Source organism: Bufo gargarizans, chromosome 1 (genome assembly GCF_014858855.1).
Source record: "Bufo gargarizans isolate SCDJY-AF-19 chromosome 1, ASM1485885v1, whole genome shotgun sequence".
NCBI lineage: Eukaryota > Metazoa > Chordata > Amphibia > Anura > Bufonidae > Bufo > Bufo gargarizans.
The window spans coordinates 401,534,637-401,560,953 of record NC_058080.1 but is presented as its reverse complement, the minus strand read 5'-3'; the positions used below and the strand labels follow the sequence as shown (position 1 = coordinate 401,560,953).

Genomic DNA, 26,317 nt, shown 5'->3' with positions numbered 1-26,317 from the left:
ATGTGCTATTGTGAGGCAAAAATGTGCCTATACAGAAGAATGAACAGAAGAGCTGTAATAAAATTGCCTAAATGTATTGGTATGCATTAAAAAAGAGTTATAATAAATAGAGTTATAAATTTGAGTTATAACCTACTATGTTTTATATAGGACACAATAAGAAGATACCAAAAATCTGCTTGTTTATGCATTCATTTAGGGCTCATGCACACAAACGTATTTTCTTTCTGTATCCGTTCCGTTGTTTTTGCAGACCATACGCGGAACCATTCATTTCAATGAGTCCGCAAAAAAAACTGAAGTTACTCAGTGTGCATTCTGTTTCCGTATGTCCCTTCCGTAAAGGAATAGAACATGTCCTATTATTGTCCACATTGCAGACAAGGATAGTACTGTTCTATTAAGGGCCAGCTGTTCCGTTCCGCAAAATACGGAATGCACACGGACGTTATCCGGGTTTTTTGCAGATCTAATTTTTGGGAACCGCTAAATACATACGGTCGTGTGCGTGAGCCCTTAAACTGAGAAATCGACATACAGAGTGATAGCCTGAGGTGACTGCAATCTTGTAACTGGGTGCTCTACACAACTATATGTAGCGCTGTACACAACACTGACTAAGAGCTTATGCACACAAACCAATTTTTTTTTCAGTGTCCAAAAAACAGAAATGACTCCATGTGTATTCCGTATTGAGGTTGGAGCTTCACCTCCTCTTTCTCTACTGACACAGCACTCCCATTCACCGCTGGTCTGCCCAGGCCATTCGTCCCTTCGTCACATAGTGAGGCTGGTACTCCAGCCCCTCCTCTCCTGATGCTACCCACCCATTCACCACTGCTGCTGCTCATTACTTAGTACTGTGTAGAGCTCTATACATAGTTGTGTAGAGCGCCCTCTATTGGATTTACAGATACACAAGCCAGGTAAGAGCTGTCAGAAGCTTTCCATTGACCTGTGCGTGACCGAGCAGAGAAATGTGCTATTAAAGTTGTTGTGCAGAGTACCCTGTATTGGAATGACAGAGTCGTTATCACTTATCAGGAGTAACTCGTTTTCAGCTCATATGTCTGTAATTCCAATAGAGGGTGCTCTATGTTCTGTCTGGGACTGAGCAACATTTATAAACATGTTGAGCCTGGCCCACTAATACTAATTTGAACTATTAGTACGATTCTACTTGAATGTTGGAAAACTTGAAAATTAAAAAAATCAGCACCTGGTGGCGCTGTTTAATTTTAATTTATGCATTAAAATTGCAATGAAATCTTGCTTTGCCTTTCATTTATCCATTTTCAATTTTTTTTATTGCCCATAAAATACCAGTATGGGTAATGAAAATTAAATGACAAAAATGAAAATTAAAGGAGTTTTCTGAGATTTATATACTGATGACTATAGGTCATCCGTATCTGATCAGTAGGGGTTTGAGAAGGCAGCGGCACTCACTGCAGCCTTCTCTCAGCTTTTCCTAGGCCGTGTGATGACATGTTCATGTGTCATGTAGCCTAGGAGCAGATCAACCCCATTTAAGTGCTTGGTGAGCTTCACAGGAGTCCCACTGCCTTCTCAAACAGCTGATCAACGGGGGACTCGAGTGTCAGACCCCCACAAATCAGATACTGATGACCTATTCTGAGAATAGGTCATCAGTATAAAAATCTAGAAAAGGCGTTTTATTTTTTTATTTCATTTTTGTCACATATTACATGCTTGAGTTAAAAATAAAATTGCTAATTATTTTATTTTATTTTTAATTTTGGCATGGGGTGGCAAATGAAATGTCAAAAAGGTACTTGCATTTAAATTTTAGTTTTTAGAAACATAGAATGTGTCGGCAGATAAGAACCATTTGGCCCATCTAGTCTGCCCAATATACTAAATACTATGGATAGCCCCTGGCCCTATCTTATATGAAGGATGGCCTTATGCCTATCCCATGCATGCTTAAACTCCTCCACTGTATTTGCAGCTACCACTTCTGCAGGAAGGCTATTCCATGCATCCACTACTCTCTCAGTAAAGTAATACTTCCTGATATTACTTTTAAACCTTTGCCCCTCTAATTTAAAACGATGTCCTCTTGTAGCAGTTTTTCTTCTTTTAAATATTCTCTCCTCTTTTACCTTGTTGATTCCCTTTATGTATTTAAAAGTTTCTATCATATCCCCTCTGTCTCGTCTTTCTTCCAAGCTATACATGTTAAGGTCCTTTAATCTTTCCTGGTAAGTTTTATCCTGCAATCCATGTACCAATTTAGTAGCTCTTCTCTGAACTCTCTCCAAAGTATCAATATCCTTCTGGAGATATGGTCTCCAGTACTGAGCACAATACTCCAAATGAGGTCTCACTAGTGCTCTGTAGAGCGGCATTAGCACCTCCCTCTTTCTATTGGTAATTCCTCTCCCTATACACCCAAGCATTCTGCTAGCATTTCCTGCTGCTCTATGACATTGTCTGCCTACCTTTAAGTCTTCTGAAATATTGATCCCTAAATCCCTTTCCTCAGATACTGAGGTTAGGACTGTATCACTGATTTTATATTCTGCTCTTAGGTTTTTACGTCCCAGGTGCATTATCTTGCACTTATCCATCTAAGTCCTTTTCCATTTGGTGTATCCCTCCAGGAACATCAACCCTGTTACAAATCTTTGCGTCATCAGCAAAAAGACACACCTTACCATTGAGGCCTTCTGCAATTTAGCTGATAAAGATATTAAACAATATGGGTCCCAGAACAGATCCCTGAGGTACCCCACTGGTAACAAGACCTTGGTCTGAATATACTCCATTGACTACAACCCTCTGTTACCTGTCCCTCAGCCACTGCCTAATCCATTCAACAATATGGGAGTCCAAGCCCAAAGACTGCACTTTACTGATAAGCCTTCTATGTGGGACAGTATCAAAAGCCTTACTAAAGTCTAGATAAGTGATGTCTACTGCACCTCCTCCATCTATTATTTTAGTCCCTCAATCAAAAAAATCAATAAGATTAGTTTGACATGATCTCCCTGAAGTAAACCCATGCTGTTTTTCATCTTTCAATCCATGGGATTTTAGATGTTCCACAATCCTCTCCTTAAGTATGGTTTCCATTAATTTCCCCACTATTGATGTCAGGCTTACTGGCCTATAGTTGCCCGATTCCTCCCTACTACCTTTCTTGTGAATGGGCACAACATTTGCTCATTTCCAATCTTCTGGGACGACTCCTGTTGTCAGTGATTGGTTAAATAAATCTGTTAATGGTTTTACTAGTTCACCGCTGAGCTCTTTTATTAGCTTTGAGTGTATCCCATCAGGCCCCTGTGACTTATTTGTATTAATCTTAGACAGTTGACTTAGAACCTCTTCCTCTGTAAAGACACATGCATCAAAACATTCATTAGTCTTCTTTCCTAACTGAGGTCCTTCTCCTTCATTTTCCTTTGTAAAAACTGAACACAAGTATTCTTTGAGGCAGTCAGCTAGTTCTTTATCTTCTTCCATATACCTTCCTTCTTTTGTTTTTTAATTTGGTAATTCCTTGTTTTAGTTTCCTTTTTTAATTTATGTATCTGAAGAATGCCTTATCGCCTTTTTCCCTGACTGAGCTAATTTCTCTTCTGCCTGTGCTTTAGAAGCTCTTATAACTTGTTTGGCCTCTCTCTGCCTAATCTTATAAATTTGTCTGTCATCCTCGTTTTGTTTTGTTTTTTATAATTCCTAAATGCTATCTTTTTGTTTTTAATGATTTTGGCCACTTCTGCTGAGTACCACAGTGGTCTCTTCCTTTTTTTGCTTTTACTGACAAGCCTAATACAATTTTCTGTTGCCTTCAATAGTGACACTTTTAAGTAGTCCCATTTCTCCTGGACTCCAATGAAACTGTTCCAGTCTGATAGGGACTCGTATACCAGTAATCTAATTTTAGAAAAGTCAGTTTTCCTAAAATCTAAAACTTCTGTTTTTGTGTGGTGTGACTCAGTCACTGTACTTATAGTAAACCACACTGACTGGTGATTACTAGATCCCAAGCTTTCCCCTACAGTAATATCAGATACCAAATTCCCATTTGCGAATACTAAATCTAAAATGGCCTCCTTCCAGGTTGGCTCCTCCACTACTTGCTGTAGAGATAATCCCAGTAGGGAATTTAGAATATCTGTACTCCTGGCAGAACTAGCTATTTTGGTTTTCCAGTTTATATCTGGAAGATTGAAGTCTCCCATAATGATAACTTCCCCCTTCAATGTCATTTTAGCTATTTCCTCAACTAGTAGATCATCTAATTCTTTGACTTGGCTAGGTGGTCTATATATCACACCTACACGAGTTACCTTATGATTATCAAGCTGCAAGGTAACCCAAACTGACTCTAAATTGTTCTTGCTAACTTGTATCAAATTAGATTTTATGCTATCTTTCACATACAGGGCCACCCCTCCCCCTTCTTGCCTTCTCTGTCTTTCCTGTATAGAGAGAACCCTGGCATTGATATATCCCAGTCATTACTCCCCTTGAACCACGTCTCAGTAACAGCCACTACATCTATATTCTCAGATGCCATTATAGCCTCAAGTTCATTGATCTTATTCCCTAGACTGCGAGCATTTGTAGACAAGACTCTGAGCTTGTCATTTCTTAACCTTTGTGCTACTGGCCTCTTCTGGCATTGTTCCGGAGGGCAGTCGGACTGCTGTATTATGACTCTTTTGCCCCCCTTTCCTAGTTTAAATGCTTCTTAGCAAATACTTGGAACTGTTCACCGAGGACATTCGTTCCCTTGAGAGAAAGATGCAAACCATCTTTCTTGTACAGTTCTTTTCCATTCCAACAAGAGCTAACATGAGACACAAAGCCAAACCCTTGGTTCTGACACAATTCACCAAACCATACATTGAATTCCTTAATGCGCATCTTCCTTTTCCATTTTTATTTTATTTTTGGCTGGTATTACTTCCCATAGTGGGATACAGATGCAGAGTAATGGTCCTTTTAAATGGGCCAGTGTTACGTGCAATTATCAGGAATGAACCAGATGTTCCCAATAGTTGTCAGATCGTCTGAGGAGATGAAACTGCATTTACATCCCCTCAGTAAAAAATATGTAGAATAAACATTCTGCAAATATAAGTGCTATATTCAGCTATTTGGCTATATTCCCTATTAAAATATTCCTGCTATTGAGATGTTCAAAGAACACAGAAAATAGAGTGGATATTCTGTATAAATCATCAGTTACAAGACTGCACTCATCACACGCTATCACTCTGCATGCTTACTCCTCTGTCTACTCTAAAAGAATACATGAAATGGAGTGGATACAGTGTAGCAGATACAGCACTCACCGTGCGCTTCTTCCTCTTCAAATAGCTGATTGTTGAGGGTGCTGGGTGTTGGAACCCCACTGATCTGATATTGATTACCTATCCTGAAGATAGGTCATCAATATTGCACTCCAGGAAAACCCAATTAATGCATACCAGTAAATGTAGGTGATTTCATTCCAGCTCTTCTGTTTATTATCAGTGAATAATTCACTATTTGAGCACACTGTGATTTGTAAAACAACAAATAAATGGTGTAAAGTTGGTCTAGACAAAATATGTGACAAATGGATCATCCAGCATCAGCTATTATGAAAAATCTGGTGCAGTTTAAGGCTGTCTAGTCTGGGAGGTAAAGTATCAAAATGTGACTTATTGAAAAAAAAATTTGCTATGCTTGGTTTGAAGCTATTTTTGTGACAAATTTTAGAAATGTACAGTACACCATTTGTAAATTTGTCACACGAAAAACATGCTGATTTCTCTGTCTAAAATCTCATGTATTTCAAAGGTTTCATCAGTTTGTATGCCACCTGGGCACTTAAGTACAGTCGCGGCTATAAATATAACATGCTGGGTGGCATTTTTAGAATATGAAAGTTGGGTACTGTCACAAAGTATATGTGTATAACTGTGTATTCTTGAAGTGTATAAATTGGCAAGACAGCAAATCAGCTCTCCATGCACATCTATTTTGGTAAATACACTGGACAAAAATCTAAATGCAACACTTTTGGTTTTGCTACCATTTTGCATGAGCTGAACTCAAAGATCTGAAACATTTTCTACATACACAAAAGACCCATTACTCTCAAATATTGTTCCCAAATCTGTCTAAATCTGTGTTAGTGAGCACTTCTCCTTTGCCGAGATAATCCATCCCACCTCACAGGTGTGGTATATCAAGGTGCTGATTAGACAGCATGAATCTTGCACAGGTGTGCCTTAGACGGCCCACAATATAAGACCACTCTGAAATGTGCACAGTTTTGCCTTACTGGGGGGGGGGGGGGGGGGGTCAGTATCTGGTGTGGCCACCATTTGCCTCACGCAGTGCAACACATCTCCGTCGCATAGAGTTGATCAGGTTGTTGATTGTGGCCTGTGGAATGTTGGTCCACTTCTCTTCAATAGCTGTGCGAAGTTGCAGAATATTGGCAGGAGCTGGAACACGCTGTCGTATACTCCGATCCAGAGCATCCCAAACATGCTCAATGGGAGACATGTCCGGTGAGTATGCTGGCCATGCAAGAACTGGGATATTTTCAGCTTCCAGGAATTGTGTACAGATCCTTGCAATATGGGGCCGTGCATTATCATGCTGAAACATGAGGTGATGGCCGTGGCTGAATGGCACAACAATGGGCCTCAGCATCTCATTACGGTATCTCTGTGCACTCAAAATGTCATCAATAAAATGCACCTGTGTTTGTTGTCCATAACATACGCCTGCCCATACCATAACCCAACCGCCACCATGGGCAACTCAATCCACAACATTGACATCAGTAAACCGCTCACCCACACGACGCCACACATGCTGTCTGCCATCTGCACTGAACAGTAAAAACCGGGACTCATCCGTGAACAGAACGCCTCTCCAACTTCCCAGACGCCATCGAATGTGAGCATTTGCCCACTAAAGTCGCTTATGACGACGAACTGCAGTCAGGTCCAGACCCCGATGAGCACGATGAGCACGATGAGCATGTAGATGAGCTTCCCTTAAGACGGTTTCTGACAGTTTGTGCAGAAAATCTTTGGTTATGCAAGCTGGTCTCAAACGATCATGGAGGTGAACATGCTGGTGTGGTTACACGTGGTCTGCTGTTGTGATGCCGATTTGATGTACTGCCAAATTCTCTGAAACACCTTTGAAGACGGCTTATGGTAGAGAAATGAACATTCACTGCACTGGCAACAGCTCTGGTAGACATTCCTGCAGTCAGCATGCCAATTGCATGCTCCCTCAAACTTTGCGACATCTGTGGCATTGTGCTGTGTGATCAAACTGCACATTTCAGAGTGACCTTTTATTGTGGGCAGTCTAAGGCACACCTGTGCAATATTCATGCTGTCTAATCAGCACCTTGATATGCCACACCTGTGAGGTGGGATGGATTATCTCGGCAAAGGAGAAGTGCTCACTAACACAGATTTAGACAGATTTGTGAACAATATTTGAGAGTAATGGGTCTTTTGTGTATGTAGAAAATGTTTCAGATCTTTGAGTTCAGCTCATGCAAAATGGGAGCAAAACTGAAGGTGTTGTGTTTATATTTTTGGTCAGTGTACTTGCAATGGTCATAAAAAAAGCAATTCAGCAGCATTACAAGTATTACAAGACTCCTAAATACAGATCTAGCACTCTCCATTTGTACAAACAGATTTGTACTCTATTTTACTATCAGCGTTAGGCCTCATGCACACGACAGTGTTTTTTCACTGTCAGTGATTTGGCTTCAGTGGTCCGTGTCCGATTTTGCTTCAGTTGTGTTTCCTTGTGTCTTCCTTTTTTTTGTCTGACAGGGGGAAAAAAAGGAAGGTTAATGAAAAGTGTAATTTTTTTGCACCAAGGTCTTGTAGAAAAAAACGGACACGGACGAGGACACGGATGACATACCAGTTGTGCATCCTTTTTTTTTTGACGCACCCATTGACTTGAATGGGTCCGTCCTCCGTTTTCCACTGACAAGAATAGGACAGGTTATATTTTTTTGACGGACTGGAATCACGGACGCGGAGAAAAAACGGAGGACTATCAGTTTTTTTTCACAGCTCCATAGAAATGAATGGGACCTCCGCTAAACTGTGAAAAATGAGGCCTTATACAAATAGCACAGCAAACCTTGGCACCATAGACAGGGTGCCACATCTGTATCGTGGATAAAGTATTTTCTTAAAAAATTATTCATTTAGTGTAAGTGAATAAAATGACTGCAAAACAAAGATATACAGAACCAAAGAATGAACAGTGAAGCAAAATATTCCAGAAAAGCCTACATTTCGACTTATCTTTTATTGATTTACCTTTGCACAAAGACTGAGCACCATTTGCCTGAAATGGGCCAGAACCGTTTTGTAAACCGAATCCTTCCTTACAGTAGCATTCATAACTTCCAGGAATATTTTTACATTTTGCATTAACCCCACATATATCAGGATCTTCGCACTCATCAAGATCTACAAGAAAAAAGTAAAAATACAGTGTTATGGTAAAAACATACTTTGAGCAATGCATCGGTTAATAAATGGGGTAATATTATTGGAATCTTCACAGTTGAAGTTTAATTTTATCAAGGTTAGGATCACAGCTGCATTAATTCTGCATTTCACCTGAAAATTAACATGGCTTGATTTCGGCAGAATAATAACAACCATTTTTTACAGTTAAAATTCTTGAATTTCTAAATATAGGAAAATTTTAAGTGAGAATGTATTGACTAACATAAATATAATCTATCAAAATATAGGTATGTAGATCAGAGCATCAAGTAATGATGCAATGCCTCTGCCAGTTGCATACATACTGAGCTTTCACATTTACTGTATTACATCCCATTCATTTACAATAACCCACATAAAATAGGTTATTTATGAATACTGGCCTACTGACTAAGCAGCACTCAAATGAAAGGACTTAGCATGCACTGGATTCCCCAAGTGAATGGGGCTGAGCTGTAATACCAAGTGCAGCCACTTTCCAATGGACAGTGCAGTGCTAGGTAAAATGCAACGAGGCTGTAGCGCTCACCAGAGGGCTGTGCCTACTCAATCGGCTGATCGGCGGGTGTGTTGGGTGTCAAACCTTCGTTGATCACATATTGATGGCCTATCCTTTTATACTCCACTTTTCAAAAACAATGCTTTGTAAATGGAAGGCCATACCCATTTTCCTGCCACAAATGGAAAGTGTGGTAAGCTTTATAGCATTCAAAATATGTATTTGCCCCACTAAAAAATAAAAGAAAGGGGCCTAAATCAGGTATGACCTCCATATTAGGAAAAGGGAATGGAGAAAGCAGCCTGAGGACCACAATTGCCTTTTGTTCTGGAAGAAGTAGGTACTGTAGGGAGAAAAACAAGCACCAGACTGTCCTGTTAACAGGACAGCTCGGTGACATCAACCTGCACCAGAAGTTGCCCGTTCTTAATATTGGGCACAGTCTCCTCTATGCCTGCCACTGCCATAGAGTAATGATACTTGGGGTTAATTCAGAGGCATAACTTGAATCTTTTGGCCCCCAGTACAACACTCATAATAGGACTCTTCACCTACTATGTAGTATAATTTATATTTCTGGTGTCTTGTTATACGACAGAGGGCCCGGCTGTGACTGCTACCTCTGCACAACCTATAGTCAAGCCTCATGGATTAATTTAAAGGTGATGAAGGGGCCTATTCACAACAAGTATATAAATGGACCATACAAAAAATACGTCAAAAAGCTGTAAAATGTGCTTAAAAGACAAGGGGGCACTGCCTCAGACTGGAGAAGAAAAAGTTCAGTCTCCAGAAGCGTCAAAGACTGAAAGCTTCTTTACTGTAAGAACTGTGAATCTGTGGAATAGACTTCCTCAGGACGAGGTAACAGCAGGAACAGAGGACAGTTTCAAAAAGGGTTTAGACGAATTCTTAAAAGTAAAAAATATGAAGAAATGAAAACGTGTAGAAATCTGAGTCTCACTTCCTTCTGGGATTCACGCCCCACCTATCCCTTGGTTAAACTTGATGGACTTATGTATTTTTTCAACCGTATTAACTATGTAACTATGTAACAACAAATGCTACAGTATATTGAATTGTAATACCCTAGTGCTAGCAGTCTTGTCTTGTTTACATAGTTTGGAGATGGGGCCTTTTCACACCAGCAGATCATCAGGCCAACGAATGGTAACGAATATTCGTATGAATGCTCATTTTCTATAATTGGCCCATGTATATATACAGGTCATCAAACACTCATTTGTAGGCAAGTTATACCTACAGAATACAAATTCTAGGGAATTCATTGAAGAACAAAAATTAACCATAGTTTGATTAGTATATAGAGGCAATGTATACATCTGAAAGCAATTAGAAATGTTCCATCTAAAATTATGAAACGGTTAAATTGCAATGGTATTTAAGAGTCTGTTAAATTTGTATGTCACAAGAAAAAGAAAGTGTAAAAACTGTACAAGGCAGGTGTGAGTCTATAGAAAACACCTTTCTTCTGTTGAATGAGACTGATAACAGTGTATCTATCACAACCTGCATTCGTACAGGAAAGTAAAATTATTTTCATAATAAGCATTTGTGCAGATTGAATCCTTAAAATCATATATCATTTTTTAAATCTTCCAACCAAACAATATGTATACAAGACTCCTGTTCAATTCAAACAAGGAAAACACAAGGGATATCTGTTCCTGATGATATCCATTTAGAAAATATACCCTTTTAATTTCAAGTGCAGCTGTAGCGTTTGCAAATAAGGGATACGTATTCTAATCATATACTAAATAGGAGTAAAACATATGGAACTGTAGCAGTTTTACTAAACTAAATGGTTTCTTTACCTTTAGTAGCAATGCTTGCAAATAGTTGCTCTAAATCTAAAGTAACACTTAGGGGGAGGGGAACATATAAACTAATATGACCTCTGCAGGGTCTAATAGGACATGACACAAATGACATTTCATCACAAATACAATTACTTATTTAAAAAAAAAATAAAAGGAAAAGCTTCATCGGAAAGTGATCTATTGTTTAAATCATGTTTTTATGTTAAACATTTTTTTTAAATTTTTTTGTGATGTTTGTTTTAAGTTTCCATGTCTATCTATAGTTTAAAAAAATATCTAAAATCCTACAGTTTTTGCACTTGACACTAGGCCTAAAACTATGTTGAGACTTCCTGTTCTGCATAGGTAAAATTTCAGTAGCCATCTCATTATCATCATAGCAGAAATACAATGACAGATATCACCTCTGTACAGATAACACAAGATCCACCATTCACAATAAAGGATAGTCAAAACTTGTCTACTCCTTCCTGACCTCTACACAGGTCCCAGAGCATGCCCAGAAAGCTCTCCCACAGAAGTCAATGATGTCTCCTCCTGTCCATTGTTTGTATGGCCCATATGGCTGCTCTCAAAGTACAAACCGGATTCCCAAAAAGTTGGGACACTATACAAATCGTGAATAAAAACTGAATGCAATGATGTGGATGTGCCAACTTCTAATATTTTATTCAGAATAGAACATAAATCACGGAACAAAAGTTTAAACTGAGAAAATTTACAATTTTAAGGGAAAAATATGTTGAATCAGAATTTCATGGTGTCAACAAATCCCCAAAAAGTTGGGACAAGGCCATTTTCACCACTGTGTGGCATCTCCCCTTCTTCTTACAACACTCAACAGACGTCTGGGGACCGAGGAGACCAGTTTCTCAAGTTTAGAAATAAGAATGCTCTCCCATTCTTGTCTAATACAGGCCTCTAACTGTTCAATCGTCTTGGGCCTTCTTTGTTGCACCTTCCTCTTTATGATGCGCCAAATGTTCTCTATAGGTGAAAGATCTGGACTGCAGACTGGCCATTTCAGTACCCGGATCCTTCACCTACGCAGCCATGATGTTGTGATTGATGCAGAATGTGGTCTGGCATTATCTTGTTGAAAAATGCAGGGTCTTCCCTGAAAGAGATGACGTCTGGATGGGAGCATATGTTGTTCTAGAACCTGAATATATTTTTCTGCATTGATGGTGCCTTTCCAGACATGCAAGCTGCCCATGCCACACGCACTCATGCAACCCCATACCATCAGAGATGCAGGCTTCTGAACTGAGCGTTGATAACAACTTGGGTTGTCCTTGTCCTTTTTGGTCCGGATGACATGGCGTCCCAGATTTCCAAAAAGAACTTCGAATCGTGACTCGTCTGACCACAGAACAGTCTTCCATTTTGCCACACTCCATTTTAAATGATCCCTGGCCCAGTGAAAACGCCTGAGCTTGTGGATCTTGCTTAGAAATGGCTTCTTCTTTGCACTGTAGAGTTTCAGCTGGCAACGGCGGATGGCACGGTGGATTGTGTTCACTGACAATGGTTTCTGGAAGTATTCCTGAGCCCATTCTGTGATTTCCTTTACAGTAGCATTCCTGTTTGTGGTGCAGTGTCGTTTAAGGGCCCGGAGATCACGGGCATCCAGTATGGTTTTACGGCCTTGACCCTTACGCAAAGAGATTGTTCCAGATTCTCTGAATCTTCGGATGATGTTATGCACAGTCGATGATGATAGATGCAAAGTCTTTGCAATTTTTCGCTGGGTAACACCTTTATGATATTGCTCCACTATCTTTCTGCGCAACATTGTGGGAATTGGTGATCCTCTACCCATCTTGGCTTCTGAGAGACACTGCCACTCTGAGAAGCTCTTTTTAAACCCAATCATGTTTCCAATTGACCTAATTAGTGTCAATTGGTCTTCCAGCTCTTCGTTATGCTCAAATTTACTTTTTCCAGCCTCTTATTGCTACTTGTCCTAACTTTTTGAAAATTTGAATCAACGTATTTTTCCTTTAAAATGATACATTTACTCGGATTAAACGTTTGATCTGTCATCTACGTTCTATTACAAATAAAATATTGACATTTGCCATCTCCACATCATTGCATTCAGTTTTTATTCACAATTTGTTTAGTGTCCCAACTTTTTGGGAATCCGGTTTGTATTGGAAATCTTGACATATTTTAGGCCTTATGGTCAGTGTTAAAACTGGCTGGTTTTAGATTTTATTCAATATAGATAGGGGCATGCAAAATTTGAATCACCAAAGAAAAAATATATATACAGTACAGACCAAAAGTTTGGACACACCTTCTCATTCAAAGAGTTTTCTTTATTTTCATGACTATGAAAATTGTAGATTCACACTGAAGGCATCAAAACTATGAATTAACACATGTGGAATTATATACATAACAAAAAAGTGTTAAACAACTGAAAATATGTCATATTCTAGGTTCTTCAAAGTAGCCACCTTTTTCTTTGATTACTGCTTTGCACACTCTTGGCATTCTCTTGATGAGCTTCAAGAGGTAGTCACCTGAAATGGTTTTCACTTCACAGGTGTGCCCTGTCAGGTTTAATAAGTAGGATTTCTTGCCTTATAAATGGGGTTGGGACCATCAGTTGCGTTGTGGAGAAGTCAGGTGGATACACAGCTAATAGTCCTACTGAATAGACTGTTAGAATTTGTATTATGGCAAGAAAAAAGCAGCTAAGTAAAGAAAAACGAGTGGCCATCATTACTTTAAGAAATGAAGGTCAGTCAGTCTGAAAAATTGGGAAAACTTTTAAAGTGTCCCCAAGTGCAGTCACAAAAACCATCAAGCGCTACAAAGAAACTGGCTCACACGCGGACCGCCCCAGGAAAGGAAGACCAAAAGTCACCTCTGCTGCGGAGGATAAGTTCATCCGAGTCACCAGCCTCAAAAATCGCAGGTTAACAGCAGCTCAGATTAGAGACCAGGTCAATGCCACACAGAGTTCTAGCAGCAGACACATCTCTAGAACAACTGTTAAGAGGAGACTGTGTGAATCAGGCCTTCATGGTAGAATATCTGCTAGGAAACCACTGCTAAGGACAGGCAACAAGCAGAAGAGACTTGTTTGGGCTAAAGAACACAAGGAATGGACATTAGACCAGTGGAAATCTGTGCTTTGGTCTGATGAGTCCAAATTTGAGATCTTTGGTTCCAACCACCGTGTCTTTGTGCGACACAGAAAAGGTGAACGGATGGACTCTACATGCCTGGTTCCCACCGTGAAGCATGGAGGAGGAGGTGTGATGGTGTGGGGGTGCTTTGCTGGTGACACTGTTGGGGATTTATTCAAAATTGAAGGCATACTGAACCAGCATGGCTACCACAGCATCTTGCAGCGGCATGCTATTCCATCCGGTTTGCGTTTAGTTGGACCATCATTTATTTTTCAACAGGACAATGACCCCAAACACACCTCCAGGCTGTGTAAGGGCTATTTGACCATGAAGGAGAGTGATGGGGTGCTGCGCCAGATGACCTGGCCTCCACAGTCACCGGACCTGAACCCAATCGAGATGGTTTGGGGTGAGCTGGACAGCAGAGTGAAGGCAAAAGGGCCAACAAGTGCTAAGCATCTCTGGGAACTCCTTCAAGACTGTTGGAAGACCATTTCAGGTGACTACCTCTTGAAGCTCATCAAGAGAATGCCAAGACTTTGCAAAGCAGTAATCAAAGCAAAAGGTGGCTACTTTGAAGAACCTAGATTATAACATATTTTCAGTTGTTTCACACTTTTTTGTTATGTATATAATTCCACATGTGTTAATTCATAGTTTTAAAGCCTTCAGTGTGAATCTACAATTTTCATAGTCATGAAAATGAAGAAAACTCTTTGAATGAGAAGGTGTGTCCAAACTTTTGGTCTGTATTGTATTTAACATAAAAAGTAGAGTTAAATATTTTGTAATTTTCTGATGACACATTTTGTTATTTTCTGGTGACACAATCTGTCACGGTCCCTCAGGTGACTGATGTCAGGAAATCAAGGAGATTGACTGAGCATGGAGGAATCTAACAGCCTCCTTGATTTCTCTTGATTCAGTGTTGATAGGGTTAAAGACCACTTCCTTTTTCTCAGCTGTTGCTCAGTGTTCATCACTTCTACCCTTTATAGTCTCACCCCACCCTTCTGACTATGCGGTTACTAGCTTCATTCAGGTTTGGCTGAGCTGGTGTGAGGTCCTCGCTGGTATTCCTGTTCTTCCTTCTCTACAGAAGTTGAGTGTCGCGTTTGTTTGTATTTGTTATATTCCCTGTTGTTGTATCTGGGCCTGCGAGAGAGACTTCCATTCGTCCATCTGGGGAGGAATGGGTTGTCTCTGGTCCTATACTTATTCCAGGGCCTTATAGGGAAATCAGGGCCTAGATAAACTGCGTATGAATATTCCTACCTTCAAGGTCTATTCATATTGATAAGTAGTCAGGCCCGGATTAGGGTTGTCTAGGAGGTGACCGGTTTCTTCCCTAGTTTCCAGGCCCAGTTACTGTTCCCCTTCCCTCCCGTGTTCAGTGTTGAGTTTTACCCCCCCACACTGATCGTGCCACAATCCCTTTAAATTGACCCTCCACCAATTATATCCAATCTGTACCTAGGGGATAATCACCTGTTATTGATTTTCCTTACATTTTGCTGCTTGGCAGCGTTTTAGCTCCATTTGGGTTATTGTTTTGATCTGTGTCTACAGCTTAGCTAAAGTGCCTACAGAGAGTCAGAGACACACCTCCTGTCTCAGTCAGGCTGCCGCGTCCTCCTTTCAGCTTTGCCTCCTCAGATTGCTGTGTATAAAGTCTATCACAGTGTCAGGCTAGGTTCACATCTCCATTTTTGTAAATCCAGTAGTCTGTTCCAGCAGAAGAACAGGACTGGCATACGTTTTTTTCTGTGTTCATACTATAGCCGGGAACTGGCAGATCCTCAATCATTATAATGGGATCCGGCAGCTTTCCCACATAAATAACGGATTTCTGGCGGAAAAATACCACTGTGGGCAGTTTTCTTGCATTCATACTGGAAACCTGCGAGATCGCATAATATAAAATGGCAGTGCCTTACTATGCTAGATACGCTAACTCTGGTAGTCTGTTCCTCTGCCAGAAGGGACTACCGAATTTACCTAACAGATGTGTATGAAGCCCCAGAATGAACTCCATATAGTACATGGAGGGTTGATTAAAACGTTAAAGGGGAGAGGGGGTAGCAGGTTCAACATAAGAAATAGTAGCCCACTTTGCAGAATGTCTTTTAACGCAACAATATTTCAAGGCTAGCTTTATATTCACAAGACCGTTTTCTAAAAAAAATAAAACCAAAAGGTCAGAATTCATAGAATTTTAATCATGCCTAATGTACACAGCAGAAAGGCACATGGAGTCCTGGTTCATACTATGGAACCATACGCATTCCATGTGCAACTTGATGGTGCCATCATTTGGCACCATATCATGACCATATTTTTCTCTAAAAACAATTCAATTGAAAAAAAAATCCTTTATATTCCTCTGTATGAAATCAAACATCAGACAAACAATAGAAAGTATTTGGTTACAATTATTTCTGCTAGATTTATAGGCTCAGTTACTTATTTACAAGGGTGATGAATTCTTCAGAAGGGTGATGATTACAACAATTATTCAACAATTCTAATCGTCAAGCCATTTCACAAATACGCAATAACAGAGGTTATCTGGAAAGGGCAAACACTTGTATTATAAAGCTGTCCGAAAATTACACAGCTACAATCCAGCACGCAGTTGTCTGTCTACCAGTCAAGCGCGGGCTGGCCAACCTATTAGTAAGCCTGGACACCAACCCAATCAGGTTCCTGGCTTGGCGTCCAATCCCAGAGCTAGGAGGGGGATTTAAGACTAGAATTTGCTGCTTGTCTCTGCATGTGATTTATATGTGTCCTGGCTCCTGTTATTTAATTTGTGCATGGTGATACTTTCAACTACTGCTTTGAACTCCTAGTGAACTGACTTTGGCTTATCTCTGGATTAACCCCTTGTCTACTGATTGGGCTTCAATTGTCTCTCCTGATGAAATGACTTTGGCTTATCTATGGATTAACCCTCATGTTTACTGATTCAACTCGCACTGACTTTCCTGGCTAAAGCTGCATTGACACAAGCCAATAATCGTCCAGATTATCCTGAACAACTGTTCCTGTGGTTCACGACAATCTTCCCATGTAAATGTACTGCCGATCATCCTGTCACCATTTATGCAGGCACCACCGATCTGCTGCTCAGAAACCATGAATCTGTGTGAGGATGAGGGATTGTAATAGTGATCCCTCGTCCTCATACAGTGAAGGAGATCACTTCATGTAAATGCAGCGGTCTCCTTCACTGAACAAGCAGCCGACTGTCGGGAAGGAACACTTCCTTCCCGACAATTGGATAAAGAATTGGCCTGTCTAAATCCACCTTTAGACTCTACGTCTTTAGATCTACGTATTATGTTCTGCTACTTACCTACACAAAAAGTGCCATCATTAGGTATAAAGTTTTCATGGTTATTGGATGGTAGGTACCCTTTTAGGCAGATGCAGTAGTAGCTTCCATGTGTGTTATGGCAGGCTGTGTGTTCTCCACATATCTTGTGTGCTCCCATCTGACATTCATCTTTATCTGTAGAAAGAAAATGTAATCTGTTGAAAGAAAATATAATCTTTTTGGCCTTAAGGAAAAAACAATGAGCTGCTATTTTTTATTTTCCTACAGCCCACTGTCAGTGCTCAAAGATGCCAAAAAATACAATGTCAGGACTGCTGTGCACATGCACAGGAGTACTCTCCATTATGTTAACATGTGCACATCAGTCCCTAAAATGTATTTCTGCACAGAATCTAGAGCTGATAGTGGGGCTGCTGGAGACAGAAAGAAAATAAAAAATAGCGATCTGGACTCCTTATGTGCAGCACTACTCATGTTGCACTGCAGGTAATAGTCCAAAATCATGGTGAGATATTCCCTTAATTGTCAGTTGAAGACATAGCAATTTTAGTTAATTAAAGGAGTTGGCAATTTTTTTAAAATTTTGCAATAGCCCTATATCTGTTGTTGATGTGACATACATCTGCATGTCACATTATAACTTACTCCTATTGTGCTGCAGAAGGCACCCTTGTCCCCATTTGTGGACTGTGTAAACACCTCTGATCTTCCGGCTCTGCATCCATAGGTGCAGTGACGTGATTCACCAACGTCACTACTTTCTTCGGTGTTTCTTGAGAGATCCTCTTCTGTGATAGTGTTGAACACGGTAACAAGAGTGAATTGAATCACCGCCTCCATCTTCCGACCTATGGGCACAGTGCTGGAGGATCGGAAGTGCTTACATGGGCTACAGATGAAGACCAGAGGGCCTTCTACAGCATGGCAGGGGTAAGTTATGATTTGATATACAGATGTACTATACAGATTAAGGGTTATTGCAACACATTTTTAACAAATTGGCCAACCTCTTTTTTACAGGATGGTAGTGTACAGGAATGTATTAGGAAAATACATAGCTCTGACCTCTGTAATAATTCTGGAAATATTTGGTTGAAATAAACTAGAGGTTCAGTTTAATAAATAAGTTTAATTAATAAATTCCACTTTTCCATGTTCGTTAATCCCATCATACCCTCATCATTCATCATCCTGTACCATATAATAAAATATAATAGGTACTACCTGCTAAGTCTTTCGAGATCCTAAAGGATATTACAGGAATACTATTAGATACCCCCAAAGTAAGTATAATTGGAGGCAGAGAGAGATTTTTCCATCTCAGCCAACACACTTGTAAAGGCCATATGCAGTACACAATGACACTGCTTTGAACAGATTAATTTGAGAGTATTCTGTAAATATGTCACATAATCTTCTAACATTTCCCTGAACTTAAAAAATAAAATACCAACTGAATCTTAAGAAGAGCAAATAATTATTGCTGATATTTGTGCAGGTCAATTTGTAGCTGACTTGATATCAAGCATAGAAATAACATAAAATCTGAATTCTGGCTTCAAAAAGTCGCAAGATAAAGTTTTTGCAACTGTTTGGGCCAAAATGATGCAACATTTTACATTTTTACACCACTCACTCCAGTTTTGAAAAGTGGGTGGCTGCATGAAAAACTGACAATATAGAACATGCTGCAATTTTTCTGAAAGGCAAAGATGATGCGTAAAAAATAAGGCTTATGTACACAGACCCGTTGAAATGAATGGGTCAGGATTCAGTCCAGAAGCTATACGTTCAGGACACGCATCACATCCAGACGGAAAACTCACTCGTGTGAAAGAGACCTAAGAGTGGAGTAGCGATTCTAGACAAAAAGTGTTAGGTTTAAAGATGCAGAACATTTAACAATGTATGGTATTTGATAAATTTGGTGTAAGATATGCCAACGCAGACTCAAGCAAAACTGACTTTATATATTACCATCGGAATACATTTCTTCAGTAACTTTACTATTGCTGCGGTGGAGTCTAGTTATAGAATATAGATGTATTGTGAATAGTAGTGAAGTTTGTGTCATTGTGTATATACACATAGGTGGGGATTTATCAAGATGGTAACATCTGATGCATACTTAAACAGCTCATGTTGATTGTTAAATTTGGCACATCTTTAAATCCAAAATGTTTGTCTAGAAATGCTGCTCCAGTTATTTTTTATGCTGCCCCCTACTAGAGTGAATGGGTCATGGGAACTGATGAGTGGCAGCACCGCAGTCAGGTGAGTTTTCCCTTTTTATGTTCAGGGGCACAATATACAAAATACACTGCTTGTTTCCAGGGGCTAAGGCCACCCTGCAATCCAGCAGCGATGGTCATGCTTGCACGCTATGGGAAAAAACGCCAGCCTCTTTGGTGGCCAGAACCATAGGAGCCCACATAGGCACGCATGTACAGCAGTTCCCTTCCTGGTCACCCTGTATTTGAGCCTTGTATCAACTTTGTCCACATGATAAATGTAATTTGCTGGAGTGAGACAACCCCTTTAAGTGCAGAAAGTATAGGAAAACATTTTTCTCATTAGTTGAAAATCTGTACATTTATGCTAGAGCGAAAAGCTAGGGAGTGTGTTGCATTATTTTTTTAAGTTTGAGATCAGTTAATCAATTTATTGAGCTCTATACTTCAATTGTATTAGAAAAAGTATATTTCTGCCAATGAATTTATCATAGATAAATATGTGAATAATGCCAGGAAAAATGGAGGATTGTTTGATCTGCTGGGTGATTTTAGAAATTAATGGGAAATTGATGGTTGTGTTATATTTGGACAACAAAGGAAGTGACTTGCAAGCTACCAAAATGCATATATTATAAGCACCTAAAATGCTTATTTCAGTGTTTAAAAATACCTTTAAATGGTTGTCCAAGTTTCTTCTATTTATTAGATCTGTTATTAGAAAGAAATATTAAAAAAAGATTGCTTTTACTTACCCAAGCAATGTGTCCTTCCATTTCCAATCAATCCAAAGTTACACATACAGGAATATTTGTTATCTTTTTCTATACATGTGGCATTCTGGTGGCAAGAATTACATAGATCCCTTGATAGTAGAGCTGAAGAAAAAAAAGAGTAGAGTGTTAAAAGATTAATTAACCACCTCCCGTCTGCACGTTGACTAAAAACGTCCTGGCGGTGGTTCTATATCTCTGAATGGACGTTTCTGAACGTCCATTCAGAGATTGCAGCTGCACGCTAATCGTGCAGCTGCAGATCGGGTTGCCCGCTGTCAGTGACAGCAAGGCAACCCTTAGAGAAGGCAGGGACAGTTCCCAGGTGTCCCTGCCTTCTAGATCGCTGCATACACAGACCTCGATCGGCCCTTCACTGAGGACTGAGGCTGTACAGCGCAGTATATTACTGTACAGCCTCTCTGGGGGGGGGGTATTTCCCCTGTAACTGGGGCTACTATGTCAGCCCCAGTTACAGGAGAAATCAAAAGTGAAAAAAATAAAATAAGTGAAGTTAAATGTCCCCCAGAGGGACGAAAAGTGTAAAATTAAAAATTAAAAAATAAAGTGTTAAAATAATTTTTTTTTAAAAAGGTTTCACATATGTCCCACAAAATGGTACCAATAAAACCATCACCTCATTCTGCAAAAAATGAGCCCCTACATAAGAAAATCCCTCAAAAAATAAAAAAAACTATAGCTCTCAGAACATGGACACATTAAAACATAATTTTTTTGTTTCAAAAATGCTATTATTGTGTTAAACTGAAATAAATAAATAAAAAGTATACTTATTAGGTATCGCCATGTCCATAACAACCAGCTCTATAAAAATATCACATGACCTAACCCCTCGGGTGAACATTATAAAACATAAAAATAAAAACTGTGTCAAAAAAGCAATTTTTGTCACCTTGCATCACAAAAAGTGCAACACCAAGTGATCAAAAAGGCGTATGTCCAACAAAATGGTACTAATAAAACCGTCACCTCATCACGCAAAAAATGAGCCCCTACATAATTTTTTGGTTTAAAAAAAATGCTATTATTGTGTAAAACTTAAATAAATAAAGTATTATATTAGGTATCGCCACGTCCGTAACGATCTGCTCTATAAAAATGTCACAGGATCTAACACCTCAGGTTAACGCTGTAAAAACAAAAAACAAAAACTGTGCTAAAACAACCAATGTTTTGGTCACCTTGCACCATAAAGTGTTATAATAAATGATCAAAAAATCATATGTACCCAAAAATAGTACCAATAAAACTGGCACCTTATCCCCTAGTTTCCAAAATGGGCTCAGTTTTTGGGAGTTTATACTGTAAGGGTGCATCAGGGGGGCTTCAAATGGGACATGGCATCTAAAAACGAGTTCAGCAAAATCTGCCTTCCAAAAACCATGTGGCGCTCCTTTTCTTCTGCGCCCTGCCGTGTGCACATACAGCAGTTTATGACCACATGTGGCATGTTTCTGTAAACTGCAGAATCAGGGTAATAAATATTGAGTTTTGTTTGGTTGTTAACCCTGTTAACCCTGATGTGTTAAAGAAAAAAAATGGATTAAAATGGAAAATCTGCCCAAAAAGTGAAATTTAAAAATTTGATCTCCATTTTCCTTGAATTCTTGTGGAACGCCTAAAGGGTTAACAAAGTTTGTAAAATCAGTTTTTAAGTAACTTGAGGGGTGTCATTTCTACAATGGGGTCATTTATGGGGGTATCCACTATGTAAGCCACACAAAGTGACTTCAAAGTGAGTTTTGGCAATTTTCTTAAAAAAATAAAATGACATTTCCAAAATGATGCCAACATAAAGTATACATATGGGGAATGTTAAGTAATAAATATTTTATGAGTTATCACTTTCTGTTTTAAAAGCAGAGAAATTGACATTTTTAAAATTGCAAATCTTTAAAGATTTTTGGTAAATTTGGGATTTTTTCATAAATAAAGGTGAAATATATTGACTCAAATTTATGACTGTCATGAAGTACAATGTGGCACGAGAAAACAATCTCTGAATGGCTTGGATAAGTAAAAGTGTTCCAAAGTTATTACCACATAAAGTGAGATATGTCAGATTTGCAAAATTACGCCTGGTCAGGAAGAAGGCAAATGGCCCGGATTTGAAGTGGTTAAACTCAGAAAACAAATATCTTTGAAGTAGATCTTCTACAAATAAAATACTGGATCAGACATACTTACAAACTAAGGGGGAGATTTATCAAAACTGGCGTAAAGACAACCAGGTTTCACCTTTTATTTTTCAGAGCTTGTGAGGAATATGGATTATTATTTACTGTCAGCCATGTTCCCACACTCACCATTTGCTGAAAGGTAGCAGAGTTAGTGAGCTCCACAGGGGGGCCCTGCTTCAAAGCCAGCAGATGACAGAGGACCTCTAGCAGTCCACCAGTGTTTACAACTTTTCAGACTTCCATTCAGCCAGCCAGGAACCCAGCTAATGGAACAGGAAAGACCTCTCTGCAGGAGGTCTAGTCCATTCCCCAGTTCAATGGAAATTATCAGACTTTCTGGGGCCGGCAGTTCATAAGGAATTATGAATCGGCACAAACCTGATACATCTTTGTGTCCCTGTGGCCACAATGAACAGGCCCGTGGTCATAGTTTGGTGGTGGGATGCCAGGGAAGTGAGATATACATATCTCCCCACAGAAACTAAATAATGGTACCACTGAAATAAATAATAAATATTATAAGGGCACTCTGTCATATCTTTCCCATCTCAAAAAGTTGTGTTGTATGTATGTTGTATATGTGTTTTGGTATGAGCTTTCTATGCCTGTGGTCTGTGTTCCCTACATTTGTTTTTTACCTAAATCAAAAAACAGATTTAAAAAGATCTGTTTTAGAAATTGTTATTTTTTTCCTTTCTGCCAGTACAACTGTGCAAAAATATGTGTCTCCTCTAGACTGTAACTGAATGCGATGCATTTTAAGCCCCCACAATTTGTTGAGTTGACCACCACTGCTTTACACAATTGTACATACATTTTTTTCTAAAATCCTAAATATAAATTATTACAGGAATATCCGTCAGTCTTATAAGGTAACTACACTGAACAAAAATATAAATGTAACACTTTCGGTTTTGCTCCCATTTTGCATGAGCTGAACTCAAAGATCTGAAACATTTTCTACATACACAAAAGACCCATTACTCTCAAATATTGTTCACAAATCTGTCTAAATCTGTGTTAGTGAGCACTTCTCCTTTGCCGAGATAATCCATCCCACCTCAAAGAGAAGTGCTCACCAACACAGATTTAGACAGATTTGTGAACAATATTTGAGCGTAATAGGTCTTTTGTGTATGTAGAAAATGTTTCAGATGTAAATGGGAGCAAAACCGAAAGTGTTGCTTTTATATTTTTGTTCAGTGTAGCTTTCATTCTTGAGCTGCTTCATTCTAGACATTGGTTTGTTAAAATCCTTATTTTTCAACTTTCAGCACCTGGCTGTGTAAAAATGATGCTGCAATCACCACATGACTACACTACTGCTTCCTCCCTTGACCTCATCACAAGAATCATAAACGTCATTATGTCAACATACTGTTCATTGTTATAACCTAATCTCTTGTAAGTTTTGGACTTCCTTCCAGCTTCTAATAAGCTTCCTTCTCACTTTCAGCGCAACAGGATAACCGATACAAGAAAATATCTACAAGTAGACTGCAGTGAGGGCTGAAATGAAGGACCTTTCCTGAATGATGAGCTCATATCTCAAGCTGGTTCCTTGTTTTTAGAAGATTAAAAGGAAAAATGAGAATATATTGAAACATACAAAATGCATTGCACAATTAAATGGCTTGTCCCGCGGTTCAACATTTTATTTATCTGATTGCGCAAAACATTATTAGCCAGTTGGAATAATTTCTTTCTTTATTCATTCCCATTCTGAATTTCTTTCTAATGTGTCCCAAGCCAGTGGACACACATGTCCAGTAACTTAGCACCACCACCTAGATAGTTTTATATATGACTGGTGGAGCAATTCCTGATATTGTGAAGGGCAGACAATAAGAATTAACTACTTAAAAGCAGCTCCCACCCGCACTGGACACAAGCATGGAGCCATAAGAAGTATGTAACAGCAATGTCTAGACAAATTACAAATTTTAAAACTACCAAAGAGGGATCTATGAATAAGACATTTCCACCAATACAATTCTCATAGCATTGGAAGCAGAAACTTCTACTCACAGCCAGTGGGAGAGAAAAGTCATTGTTTTGTAGGCTGCAATGCCTTGTGTCCTTGCAAGTGGTCTCATAGATTGTAAGTTCTTGCAAGCAGGACCCTCACTCTCTTTGTTTTGGGATTACTTTGCTACTCTGTAATGTATGATTTTGCTTGTACATGTTCCCTCTGTTCTGTAAAGGGCTGCATAATTACATTGGCACTGTAAAAATAAAGATCATCATTTACATTTTCTTATTTTGCTACTGATAACAATAATAGCATTATCATAATTGCTGATATTCATCATGGCTGATTATTGACTAATTATTATTATGATCGCTCATAAACAGGTGAATTCTAGTGATAACTGTCCAGTGTAAATGGTCCTTTGGTGAAGATTCAACATTCCTGGGTAATATATCTATAATCTTAAACATGCATAGAGACCATTATTATGTTATTCATTCATATATTGCCAATATATTGTGAAACACTTTACGTAGATTGTTAGTGCAGTGCCTCAGACCTGGATGTAACTGCAAAGTTTGATATGTTATGTAATGTTTGTAATGTTATGTCATTTTTGTGGAGTACACCAGCAGGTGAGGTATGGTTGGCATAGGGATGGGGCTAAGCACTCCATTCCTCCCCTCTTGGTAGGAGTGGGCTGGTCATGCTTCCTGTCAAGACGGGCAGTGTTAGATAGTGAGATAGCATGTCATATTGCTCCTGCTCCAAGTGTTTCAGGGACCATGGAAGCAACTCGTCTGTAAGATCACTACTCCAGTGAGATTGACAGTCCAAAAACTACAGATATTCTGCAGAGCTACAGCATTACAGTCAGCAGAGTGACCAGCAACCATAGCTATCCAGACCCTGCTGCAAATGAGGGACTATGGCTCAGTCATCCATCACTTTAGATCAAATCCAGGCCAGCTCATAAAAGCCTGTATTTTCACCAAGTGGACACCTACAGCCACAAATGCTAGCCTGCAGCTATGAACTAGAAGTTCAGGAAGGAGACATGAGCAAGACAATGGCACCTATGGTATGCTATCAGCTGCTCTGGCAGCCACCATACCCTATCATGTGGGAGAGAAATTGAACTGTGTACATCTACTACTGGATGTACTACCTATTTTGCACTAAGTAAAGAGAGACCTTTATTATTTTACTTCTGGCTTGATTCCTTTAACCACCATCAATTGAGGACAAGATTAGGCATTTTCTATTAAGTGCCGGCGATGTGCGGTCTGCAAAATGCAGAACACACATTGCCGGTGTCCGTGTTTTGCGGATCCGCGGATACGTGGATCCACAAAACACACACGGACATGTGAATGGACCCTTAAAGTAAATGTTCCCAGTTCACATTGAGACTCACAGTCTAAATTCCAAATAATCTATAAGTATGTTTTTGAAATATGTTAGGACACCAGAGTACCTAGAGGAGACCCACATAAACACAGAGACGACATGCAAACTCAAAGCCATTGTTGCCCTTGGTCAGATACAAATCGAGTACCCCAGTTCTGCAGTGCAACAGTGCTACCCATTAGGTCACTGAGCTGCTATATCTACAAACTAAAGACCCTTTTACATGGGATCAGACAAATATTCCTGATGTTTGCTCAGTGAAAACATTCCCCCTGATCAGGCGACATTTAAGCAAACTCTTCTGGAAGCACATTTCCTAATTTAGGATACTGAACCATTATAAAATGGAATATGTCTCTATCTT

General features: G+C 39.4%; 1 protein-coding gene across 4 annotated transcripts in view; it reads right to left on the bottom strand.

The window, feature by feature from the left end:
- The window catches only part of LOC122931935 (sushi domain-containing protein 1-like), a 231,231-nt gene that overhangs the window by 185,166 nt on the left and 19,748 nt on the right, over positions 1-26,317 (bottom strand). For all 4 annotated transcript variants that reach the window (XM_044286058.1, XM_044286029.1, XM_044286039.1 and 1 more), the window contains exons 2-4: positions 20,353-20,475; positions 17,385-17,540; positions 8,343-8,495 (exon numbers count right to left, since the gene is read on the bottom strand). In XM_044286058.1, coding sequence (XP_044141993.1) covers positions 8,343-8,495; positions 17,385-17,540; positions 20,353-20,475 — 432 coding nt within the window. The remainder of the gene's footprint in view (positions 1-8,342; positions 8,496-17,384; positions 17,541-20,352; positions 20,476-26,317) is intronic.